Raw genomic sequence first — 12,353 nt, forward strand, 5'->3', positions numbered from 1 at the left:
CAAACAAGCGCCAAAAAGTAGGCAGTGTTATTTCTCACTAGAAATTAGCAACCACAAGGAAAAACTCAGGAAAAATAGCCTCAAGTGTATCTAAGATATATATAAGGTATAGCTCTTTCTCTCCTTTTCCCCTACGTTATATCTTTTTTCTCTCTCGCGGAACGAAAACGCCCAAAACGTTGCATGACCTTGAAATTTTACTCTCCATTCTCGCTCGTCCATCGACACCTAAGAAGTTTCACTTCAATAATCAATCAACTCCCAAATACCTATACTAATTTCAAAGTGTTTAGTTTTTATGAAAACACATCTGGTGCGTATTCGATTTGAGTCGCTATTAAATTAAGTAACCTTTATGTCTTTTACTTAGTGATACCATAACTTTTTATTTACAATCTAATACAAAGAAGTGCTAATTTAGAATTGCTTAGCATCAAAGTGTGTAACCTCCTTGATCCGCCCAATGCACACGTCGACTTTCGAGATAGTCCAGACTCTCTTTGATCTTGCGACGCTCTTCATCCATTACCGCCAAACGTTTGTACTTCTGTATGACATAGCAACAACTGAACATGAGCGCCACTTGGAAGATAAGCCAGAAGATCAGTACAGCGATGAGCAGACTTTGATTCAAGCAAAGGCTGTCAAATTGCATGCGATCTAAATAAATGAAATAAAAATAAAAAAATGCATATTGTAGCATTCATCATGTATGTATGTATGTTAGTAGCACCCACCAATGCCTGCGATCAACAAGATGCCACGCTCGCCGTAAATGAAACTATTACTGCTAACCTGATCGGGGCCGCGTACATGCAAATTATAGTTCAAAGGCAGTACGCCCAAATCTTGAAGTGACATATTTTCCGTCTTTGAGTCATCTGTTGAATTCATCAGCTCCAGGTGGTCGTCAACCACATCCATCACAGTTGATATATAAACCGGATTTTGTACTTTAAAACGACCGGAAAACGTTGAATCTGGCTCCTGTGCCTCACGACGCCGTCTTGCAGCTCGTCTTACACGATTCGCGGCAGTACTACTAAAGCTGTCACCCTCGTTGGTGCTGGTGCTGGTGCTAATACCACCATCACCACCACCACCATCACTACCGTGAGGATAGCAATTATCCTCCCGACAACGTTGAGTACAAAAACGTATTTTAACATCGAAGTTCACCAACGAAGAGCCCGCAAATTTGAAGGCATGAAAACGTGCGCGCAGCATATTTTGAGTAGTGGAGCGTACACGCTCTAACGCAGGAAATACCGCCACATCAATGGGACAGCCACGCTCATCGATTAGTTGCACGAAATTTTGATTGTCCTGAGTTTTGGCGATCAACGAGGTCGCACGAAAGTCGGGCAGTGGTGGCAGTGCATAGTTAACCAACTGTTGCTGGTGTTGCGTGTATTCAGCAATGATTTGTAATTCCAAATTCTGTCCAATTTGCACATCATTTGTTTCGTGTTGATGCGAGAGATCGACAATTTGTAAAATGATTTTTGGTAGGAGCGGCACATCGGTGCTATTGAAGAGTAGTGAGCCCTCGTTTGGCAGCATGCTGTGAGGATAGAGATGTAAATGAGAAACTACTTGTTCGTTGTGTGTTTTGGAACTTAAAAATATTCTTTAAAAAGTGGTCACAGCATACGTAAAACGAAACTTCATTTTATAGAAATGTCCGAGACCATTGCATGTTTTATGTCGGATTTTAAAAAATATCCCACGCTCACCTCACATTCGAACAATCAGTTCAGAAATAACTGAGATTATATAAAAAAGTAGTGAACGATTTTAACTGAATACCTTTGAAACAGATAGATTTATTTACAAAAAAGGTTTAAATCTAAGCAAATTTGATAAACGAAAAATTAAAAAAATAAAAATACATTAAAATGTATTGAAAGTTGTTTTTTGCTTCATATATTGTATACAAAAAAAAAAATACAGGGTTTGATTGAAAAGTAATGAGCCTTATTTTTTTAAGCAGTTTTATTAAACCTTTTGGCTTATACAACTATTGTAATATTCTTCAAAATAGGACCCTTGAGCGTCAATACACCGCTGGTAGCGGTCCTTCCACTGCAGGAAACATTTTTTAAACTCATCCGCCGGAATCGCGTTCAATTCGGTTGTCACAGTTTTTTGGATCGCCTCGATGGAGTCGAAACGCCTCCCCTTCAGCTCCCCTTTTCAGGCGCGGGAACAAGAAGACGTCCGGAGGGGACAGGTCTGGGCTGTAGGGAGGGTGGGGAAGCAGCGGAACTCCCATCTTGGCCAATGCAGAGATTCAGAGTAAGGCGGTGTGCGCCGGCGCATTGTCGTGATGAAGGGTCCAATTGTTGACGAGGTCGGGCTGAACCCGGGCGACATGGTTTTTCAGCCGAAGGAGCACTTTTTGTAAAATGCCGCGTTCTCTGATCTCACGTAGACTAGCATGACGGTCAATGTTCAAAAATTCACGAACCCGGTTCACATCTTCGTCTGTTTGCGTCGTCGAAGGCCTTCCAGATCGCTGTTCGTCTTCGACGTCCTCCCTGGCCTTCCTTGAACGACTGTGCCACCGGTTTACCTGGACACTGGATAGAGATTGGTCCCCGTAAGCCTCCTTGAGTAGCTCAATGGTACTCGTTTTGTTTAGCTTTACGCAAAATTTGATTGAGTAACGTTGCTCCAACGATTGCTGTATTTTCGCCACTGCAAAATCCTAACACACATTTAAAACAGCTTTCACGCGCGGAGCGATGTTGACTGCACCGCTGTTGCCAGCGAACTGGGACCGGTTTCTAGTGGGAGGAGAAGGTCCAACGATCACTTTCCCCCACCAACCGATTCCGTTAATCGCTTGGCAAACGCTCCGCGCGGGATAACTCATTACTTTTCAATCAAACCCTGTATATATATGACGTAAAACTAGAACTCCACATCAAACTTGCGTCACTTTCAGCTAATAAATCTTATAGCTGCATAAAACGGTGAATGCCATTATGTCTAGAGCCCAAGGTACAGAATTCTATCTTAAGATTGTTTCTAAATGGACTCTCAGCAACCATAAAGAAAATACCGATAAAATGCCAGTGAATTTAGATGTACCACGGAACCCCCTTGTGGGCTTCTGTCACAGTTGCAGGAAAGGGGAGGAAGTGTAGAGCGTTGAACACTTTCTCTGTCGCTGTTCCGCTTTTGCCAGGACGCGATATTGCAGGTTAAAGCTTTACTTCTTTGGATGCATATCAGACTTAGAATCGCCAGCTATTTATTCAGCACAATTTATTTCTTCGTTTATTAGAGAGACGAAGAGGCGGTTGTAGCAGTAACTTTACCCTGTCAGTGAAGTGTAGTCACCGGTCGCCTTCGTCTAACTTATGTAACGGTAGGCCCAGGAAACTTGCTGTTTCGACAGGTTGGGTCTAGAGGAAGAGGGGTGTTAAATGAGTGGGTTTTAAGAGGCATGGGAAAAGGTGGTTAGCGACGAGCGGGGTGCCTTCACATGCAGGACATATGTTTGGTATGTCAGGGTCAATTCTGGATAAGTAGGAGTTAACCTGCTACAATATGTAGAACGTGATTGTGCCAGTGTTACGCGGGTCTCACGAGGAAGCTGAAGCTCTTCATCTGCTGTAGGTGGTGGTTGGACAGACCTTTATTTGTTAGTTTGACCCTGGATCGCGTCGGCCTGCATTCCTGTGGCAGCCGGTTCTACGTTGCCGAAATGACTCGGGGGTTTTCCCGACCAAGGGCTGCCGCCCCAGTAAACTAGCCCTGTCCAGTGAACCGTTTATCACAACCTCTTCAGTCCCAGCGGTTGTATAAGTGTACCATAACACCGCTCCGCTCTTCTAACCGAAATTGTGTGGAAAATTTCACCACACAATAGACAAGTGGTATCATAAAATCATATTCACTCTTCTAACTTACTGCTGTGCGAACTCCAATGATGATTCTAATGCAATCGCATTTGGTATATCTTCGCCCTCTACCACATCCTCATCACTGCGTCCATCAGTGTGCCCATCCTTGCGCATCGTCGAATTGCTCATTATGCAACCAACTTTGATGAGTCGGTCGCCCTGCGTTTGCACGTTCGGATTATTTTGTATCACCACCAGCGCGGATATGAAAATTCTGCAATACAAAGTACATAAGTAAATAAGTACGTAAGTAGGTAATCAATAGTTGACAAATAACCAAATTATTAGTTTGCTTCGGTGAATGCCAAAAAGCTTACTCGCTTACCTTTGATATGCTTTGGTGACTTCGTAAGCACGCAATATACCGCAACGATTCTCTTTGACCTCAGTACCGATCGGCAGACTCAGCACTGTGCTACTTGTGCCATTACCCAGCACCATACACTGTTTTGAATGCATGTTCGCATACATTTTGCCATGAAACCAATCTTTCGGCGCATACTTGATGGTCATTTCCTCTTGTGTACACAGAACTTGCACTGTGGGGGAAAATTTCTTTATTCGTTGTGGGTTTTCTTGTCTTTATTTTAAATTTTATAAAAATTGCTTTGAACACTTACCATCTAAGCATTTGACACGACGCATGTAGACTGACTTTTCTCGCAGTTTCAAGCTGCGTGGCCCCATCGATATGATATCCTCTGAGTGCAGCAGGCACTCCGAGTTGGCTATATTGCGTTCGAAGTAGAACGAAACGCCTTGGCAGTAGAATTTCGTCTCGTGCGTACAGTAGGATTGACACTTTAAGGGGAAAAATTATTATAGAAAGCTTTAAATTAAATGCTGAACTACAAATTAATGATAGGTAGAACATTAAATATAATTAAACAGATTTTAAGGTTATAATTTCGCTTAAATTAAAAGAAAGCGAAAAGTTATTCAAATTGAAAAATACATTCAATTAATCTAAGCCTTTTAATCAAAACATCCAATGAATTGTAACAAATTTGTATTATTGCACAAATTTCTCTTTTTTCATTTTTTATAATTTAATTCTAAAATACTATTTACATACATACAGACATACACTCGTAAAAGTAACCTCAAACAACGCAAACGCACCTCTTTCTGGGTTAGACCCAAATATTTTGCTTCCGCATAAATGAAGCTACTGTTCGCATACAATTCGTATGAACAGTTATCGTTCTCGATCGCTCGCTCGTAACATTGATTTTCCATGTATTCTTCATCGTAGGGTGCAGCCCGGAAAGCATCGGGTTGTATCATTTTATCTTTATCACTGAGTATACAACGTCCCAATGTGTTGTGTTGTGATTGTTGTTGGTGTTGATATTGTTGCTGATTGCTGTGGGATTCCGCCTGTGGTACATGTTGACTGAATCTGTGCGAGAGTAGAAAAAACAAAAAACTCGTACAAGCGGGATTAACATAATGTGGTGCATTGGCACAATAAAAATAATGTGGATTTCGAAAAAATTGTAAATGGATTAAAAATGATACACCAATATTAAGGTGTAACGAAGTTCAAAGGGTGTTCCAAGTGCACGCAGCTTTTTAAGAATGAAATGAAATATATTGTATAAATGTTAATTTCTTTTGGTATTTTATAGGTTGTCGTGGTCGTAACTATTTACGACCCATTTTCCTCTGTAAGGGAATGATAAAAATTCTCACTTCATTTTGTTTATTTCAAGTCTAAAACATAATAATAGTTTTTACAGACAACTTAAAGGTACCTGTAATATGAGCTTATACAAGGTAAAGTCCAAAATAGACAAGACGAAGAAGAAATGTTTTCCATGGCGCCATCTTTTTAATGATGGAAGTTACATCCCTAGCTGCCTTCCAGTTAAAGTTTGGTGACATTCGATTCAGTGGAAGCGAAGTTATTGCGTCTAAGTGTCAGTATGTTTGTGTCATCGGTACAAAAATGAGTTTCGAACATAGAGCTAATTTCAAATTTTGTTTTAAACCGAAGCACTTGAATTTATGAAAAAAGTTTATGGCGATGATTGTCTATCTCGTGCCAGAGTTCATGAGTGGTTTACACGTTTCAGAGATGGTTGTGAGGACATAAATTATAATACAATGAACATACGGGCCACCAAAAATCAGTAATCACCGAAAATTTCATCGAAATTGTTCGTAAATTTTTAAAAATTAACCAAAATCATCGTTGAAATTCATGGATTCGGGCTTAAATATCTCCAAAACATCGATTTGTCGCATTTTAACTGATCATATGGGCTTACGAAAGGTCTGTGCACGTTTCATTCTGCACAAGTTAACTGAGGACCAAAAATTGCTCAGAAATAAACATTCCAAAGACTTCATTAAAGAGGTGAGAAAAGACGAGAACTTCCTTTACAACTTTGTAACTGGTGATGAAACGTGGTGTTAGCAACAAGAACCTGAAACTAAGAGTCAAAGTGCCGAATGGAAGGCCTCAGACGAGCCACTATCCAAAAACTCGGGTTTGGCGAAGCCAAAAATCAAGTCGATGCTCATTAGTTTTTACGATTCCAAGGGAATTATCCACGAGGAGTTCTGGCCAACGGGCAAACCGTCAATGCAATTGTCTCTCTTGGCGTTTTGAAGCGTTTGTTGCATCGCATTCGTCGAATTCGCCCTAAATACTGCGAAGGAGGAAGCTGGCACTTATTGCCTGATAACACACCTTCTCATCGATCCACTCTTGTGACTGATTTTTTGACTAGAAATCGCATTTTAACCACCTGACCAGATCTTTGCTACGGATCGGAGTCTTAGACAAAAAGTGAAAAAGACACAAACAAACTCCAAGTATTCGAGAGAAAAATTGTGAGGCTAATCTTCGGTGCAGTCAAGACAACGACTAGTGGCGTATACGATGGAACCATGAACTGGACCTATAAAAGAGGAAAATATTATGCGGTTTATTAAAGTTCAAAAACTAAGATGGCTAGGCCATACCATGAGAATGGTCCCCACGAGAGCTCAATGAAAAATAATTGACGCTAAAGTATTCACAACGAAAGCAAGAGGCAGACCAAGATCAAGATGGGTTGACAAACTAGAAGACGACGTGGGGAAACTCAAGGTCAACAATTGGAGGGAATCAACCAAGGATCGGCGCAAATAGAGACATTTTATGCAGCAGGCCAAAGCTAACACAGAGCTGTAGCGCCTAATGATGATTATGAATTTACGCTTTTCGGATCTTATCCCTACCTGTGAAGTGCGACGCTTATTGATTAACTTAAAATCCTTGCGGAATAGGAGACTAACTTTATCTTTGACTTACATTTTTTTTTAATCAGTGGTGCTGTTGATTGTCCGGTGCTTCTTGAGAAGACTTTCTTTAATATTACGGACAGAGCTCTTCGTAATGCGGAGTTCTTTTATGTTGGTCTCTCAAAATCTCTTTATGCTTGAAAGGCTCCTCTTACTGGAGCCTTAATTAAGTTTAATAAAATCTCTAAAATTTATTGAGATTGACTTTTCAAAAAATCGCCTATTGAAATCTTTGAATATTTATTACAAATAGTTTAATTGTACTTTCTTTGTTTTTTAATGCTTATTAACCTTAAAATATATCTGAAATTGAAATTTAAAAAAGGCGAGCCAAGAAGTAGCGAGAGATTTGATAATTCCTAAAATACTCAAGCTAAAAAGCCCATTGTAATCGAAGCTTTGGAAAGTAAAAGGGTTGATAATCAAGGAGGAAAGGAGAGAAGTGGCAGGGTGAAAGAGATAGAATAGAATAGAGACAGAGACAGAGATAGCTAGTCCTGTGAGAATTTTCCAGATTATTTGGCCAATCTGCAAATATCTTCCAGTTTAAGAGAACGTATTTTACTCGATCTCATGACATTTGAACCCAAATTCGTAGCATTGCTCGGGCAAATGTAGGACACTCACAGAGAAAATGCTCGGTACTATCCGCCCCCTCTAAGCAAGACAGGCAAACCGGGTCTTCAATGATTCCAATGGTGGCCATATGCTGACCCCATGGGGTGTGTACCGACCATTAACCGAATGCCTTTTCTTCCAAGTTTTAGAAGAAAGTTAGACTGTTTTCTGTTCGGGCTTGTCACAAAACACTTTGCAGTTCTCCAGCGTAGACTGGACCATCGCTCTTTATGTAGATTGCCTACATAATCGCTGATCCTATTTATGATTCCTATGTAATTGATTCCGATTATTAGCTCTCGTTGCTGAGGGGTAATTGCTGATCCACAGCTGGCCAATTCATCGCCCATTTCATTTCTTTAAAATATATCTATTTAGTGTACAAGAATCTATTATACCTATGTATATATTGGCTTAATAAAAAATAAATAACGTAGAGATGTACAACTTAACACTAGCATAGTTCAGAGCTTTTCATCCGCCAAGCTGGTTCTGGAGGAGATTATTGTTTCAAAAAAGTACCGAAAATTTGGGAATCAGGAGCATGTATGTATTTTAGACGCTTTCGAGTCTCATTGCTCTCAGGACGCCTCTTCCAAAAAACGTTAATAGCAATATTAGCCAAGGGGCGACTTACAGAAAGTGTTACGCGTTCTCATCTGGCTGATATGCCGATTACATTCTGGTGATTGAACCTTTAAAAGTAATCTATTAATAATCCCAAAAGCCGTCTACAGTTTGAGCTTCTCAGTGAAAGCGGCTACATAGCTAGATTTTTTAACATTATCCACATCTTTAGCTTAGCCCACCTACAGTCTCCGATGTCTTCTAGTTCTCACTCGCTCCTTGTTCACATTCTAGACTGGTCTAATGGTTAGATGTCTAATTCCAAGTTACTTTCGAGTTACCCAGAATCAAAATAGTTAGTTAGAGAGTTCGGTGATGTCTTAAATGCAGCTTGACTATTACTCATGACTCTCGATCAATTCTCCTCGACGTAGTCTATTGACATGCCCTTGCTTATTACACCGAGGTATATAAATAAATTAAAAGAAACATGTTTATAGTGTTCATCCTATTCAGGAAAGAGTTTCGGATTAGGCAGTAAATGGTCTACTACATTCAAGTCCGTTTATACTACATTTCAAGCTTGGAATTCAACAAAGGGAACAACTGATCTGACTTCTTCTCCAAATGGTTTTGTGCATCTTGATGTTCTCCTACAAATAAAGGGTCCTGAGTTTTATGCCGCTGACTGCAATTGATTTTTATAAGAAACTGTTAATGGCAGAAATGCTCTTTGAGGTTTGTGATTCTGATCGCATCAGAAAAAAAGTTTTGCATCATTTGATGCTTCGTGTGCATTGTACAAAGGTTTCGCACCCGGGCTCAGTTGAGTAGTAGTCACGTACAAACGACTTGACAATGTCGTTCGCTAATACTTCCATTTGGAAATTAATGCACAGAAAAACTATTAAAAACTACTCGTATTAACGGCTTCTAATTGAAGCTTTTAATGAGTTTTGAATTTGCTATTGTCTTTTTATTATACTAACTAATTGGAGCAAGATTCACTTATGTCGCGAATTCTACTTCCTGTTTTTGCTTTTGTTGAAACAAACATTAAACTACTAATGGGAAAATGTCGATGGTGAATGGTAAAACGATTAGGGGTGGATCAGTAATTATTCTTCTGAACAAAATAACAGACTTAACATATGTTGAATTATGGATCTTTCGCTAGCGGAGCAAACTCTCAGATAATAGAAAAGACTAAATATAGGCCTTGTGTTCGATAGAAATAAACTGGAGACTGGAAACAGGACGTTGTAAACTAGGAAGTCCATCAATGCATACACAGATGGCTCAAAGCTTGACGTCAGGGTTGGCGGAGGCATATATTCCGAATATCTGGACATCTCGTTTAGTCTTCGGCTCCTCGACTATTGCAGTATTTTTTAGGCTGAATTGATGGCAATATTTACAGTCTGTGTCAGAAGAAAAGAACCGGTTTTTTGCTTGTAACTTCAAGATATATTTCGTTCTGCTTTTTGCTACGTAAAATCCCACCCAAGAGCAACGACGCCAGTGCTAACTCAGGTTAGTGTCGTTCGAAACTTTCCGTAAACACAACTAAACAAAAATGAGTGAGAAGTACGCGAAGCGTTTCGAGGCGGTATTTTTATGCACGTATTCGAAAAGGCCGACATTATCGTACGCCGCGGCTGCAAAAGAGATTAAAAAATCGAAAAACTTGTGATGTGGAATCAGTATCAGTATAAAGTATAAGAAAATGTTGATGAATTTACCGAGCGCGTCTTGAAGCGAGTGACGACAAAAAAGCAAGATAAGGTGATCGTCTAACTTTTTAAGCGGGACCCTTCTTTGTGACTACGCCAAGCACTATCAGTTCTTGCTAAAAAGGGAATAAATGTGGCTATCAACACCATCGAACATCGAAGGAGGCGAACATATCCTACCGTCCCACATCATCAAAACCACTGCTCTCAGGAAAATACATTGAAAAACAACAAAACAAGAAAATGGCGTCACAGTATTGGACTGGCCTTCCCAGTCCCCAGACGCCAACCCCATTGAAAATGTGTGAGGAACTATGAAAAGGCATCTTGCCGGAAGGGCAGTCCATGATTTAAAGCAACTCGTGCGTCAAGTTCGCAAAATCTAGTCCAGTTTGTCGACGAGCTACGCAGAAAAGCTGGTTCGGCAACGATGAAGGCTACCATACACGGCTTATTGAGTAATTGCGACTAGTAGTTTTTTACATACTATCATGTAAAAAAAAAATATATATCTTTTACAGTTCATGAATAATCGCGGTTCCTTTTTTATGACACAGAGTGTACGACAGTGACTGTACATTAGAGCGATGCGATGCCGAGAAATTATATTTACGTTTTCTCTGACAGCCAGGCGGCGTTAAAATCCCTCACCACGGTAGCCCGACAGCATCGCTCGACGATTGTGGCCGACGCTCAATGCCAAACGCACAGCATCCCCGCTGAGTCAAAATAAGCATCGCCTTACTACACTGATTTCTAAAGGGACACTGTCTAATAGGCAGACACGCCTTGAGAATGGGCGTGCAGAAACATGACTTCTGCAGAAGCTGTTTAACCGTAGAAGAGAAAAAAACGTTCTCGCACCTTCTATTACACTTAGGTACACAATTTTTAATGATTTGGAACATCTCAGAATTGTGGAAATCAGGAATCTTCTAAAATTTGTTACATAGTTTACATTGGTTTTCATTTTCTTTCGAAATGAGTAATGAGCTGCCGTTATGGTGAATGACGAGCCCTAACGAGCCATGCTGACTGGATTTTTGTTTCCATCATTGACGTCATTTTTTTTTCCTTGTTCACTCCACACGGGAGTATAAAGCCTCGACAAGTCTTGTCTTGCGTTGGTTTAGTTAATCTATTTGATTTCTGGCAGGGTAGGTGATTAGCCTGCCCTACCAGTTCTAAGTGGTGGAAATGCCCCTTCTGTCGCTGCTTAAGAGAAACGTCTTCTTACTGCTTGGAGTGCCATCTGTGTGTCACATTTTTCTGGCAGAAGGATCACACAGATGGTTGAGGATTTCGGTAAATTTAGTAGCGGTTTCCCGCTTCCTCTTGCTGGCGCCACTGATGCAATGTGTAACTGTTTGTTTTTCATTGTTTTTTTCTTTTTGTTTTTGCTTGTTTTAGCAGCCACAATGCAAATAATGCGCTGACTGTTGTGCGGGAGTAAGGATGGAAAAGATAAGTATTAGGGTTTGAGGAATGAGATTTTGTTTTTTTAGAAACAGGGAAAGAAGGTAAATTTTAGAAGAAGGATATTTTATTCAAAAAATAAATAATATAATAAAATATTTATAAAAATATCTACCAGATATAGATATATATCCGCCAGACAAAAAACCGCACCAAACAGTGACTCGTTGTGGATGCATTTGCTTCTCTACAGTAACGTGTGGATTTTCTGGGCCCCAAATCCGACAATTTTGCTTATTGACATACCCATCGATGTAAAAATGAGCTTCATCAGAAAAGATGATTTTTCGGTAAAAATGCTCATCTTCGGTCAAACGATTTTTTGCCCATTTTCCCAATTTTGTTCAAGCGTATAGCGTCCTATTTCGTAAATGTCAAACTTTTAAGTAAATTATGAACACCTTTGACATGTCATTTGTGTTACCATTCTCAAAAAAATAGGTGGTTCAAAAAGCAAACGCTATATGGCTCACCCTGTATAATAAAGCAATTCATTCAAACAATATTTCTGTTTTGCATTATCATTTTATGCTCTCAAGCTCTCAAAAAAACACCCGATATATGTAGTTATAAACGCTTCAACTTTGCTCTTCTTGCGTAACGTAAAAAAAAAAGTTGAACTTTCCTCCTATGAAATAAAGTATACGCAATGGATTCCCCTATTTACCTTTCTGCTAATGAAACTTTAAAATCCTTTTGAAAAATTTAATTAAAGAGAAAATGTTAAAACTAAGTATGCAGCATTACCATT

At 39.8% G+C, this 12,353-nt stretch overlaps 1 protein-coding gene across 5 annotated transcripts in view; it reads right to left on the minus strand.

Annotated features, from left to right (window-relative positions):
- Nucleotides 1–339: 339 nt before the first annotated feature.
- The window catches only part of LOC128855704 (uncharacterized), a 39,414-nt gene continuing 27,400 nt past the window's right edge, over nt 340–12,353 (minus strand). For all 5 annotated transcript variants that reach the window (XM_054090838.1, XM_054090836.1, XM_054090841.1 and 2 more), the window contains 6 exons: nt 5,037–5,316; nt 4,535–4,715; nt 4,240–4,453; nt 3,922–4,128; nt 738–1,564; nt 340–660 (listed from right to left, as the gene is read on the minus strand). In XM_054090838.1, coding sequence (XP_053946813.1) covers nt 434–660; nt 738–1,564; nt 3,922–4,128; nt 4,240–4,453; nt 4,535–4,715; nt 5,037–5,316 — 1,936 coding nt within the window. In that variant the 3' untranslated portion in view covers nt 340–433. The remainder of the gene's footprint in view (nt 661–737; nt 1,565–3,921; nt 4,129–4,239; nt 4,454–4,534; nt 4,716–5,036; nt 5,317–12,353) is intronic.

Source organism: Anastrepha ludens, chromosome 2 (assembly GCF_028408465.1).
Source record: "Anastrepha ludens isolate Willacy chromosome 2, idAnaLude1.1, whole genome shotgun sequence".
Lineage (NCBI taxonomy): Eukaryota > Metazoa > Arthropoda > Insecta > Diptera > Tephritidae > Anastrepha > Anastrepha ludens.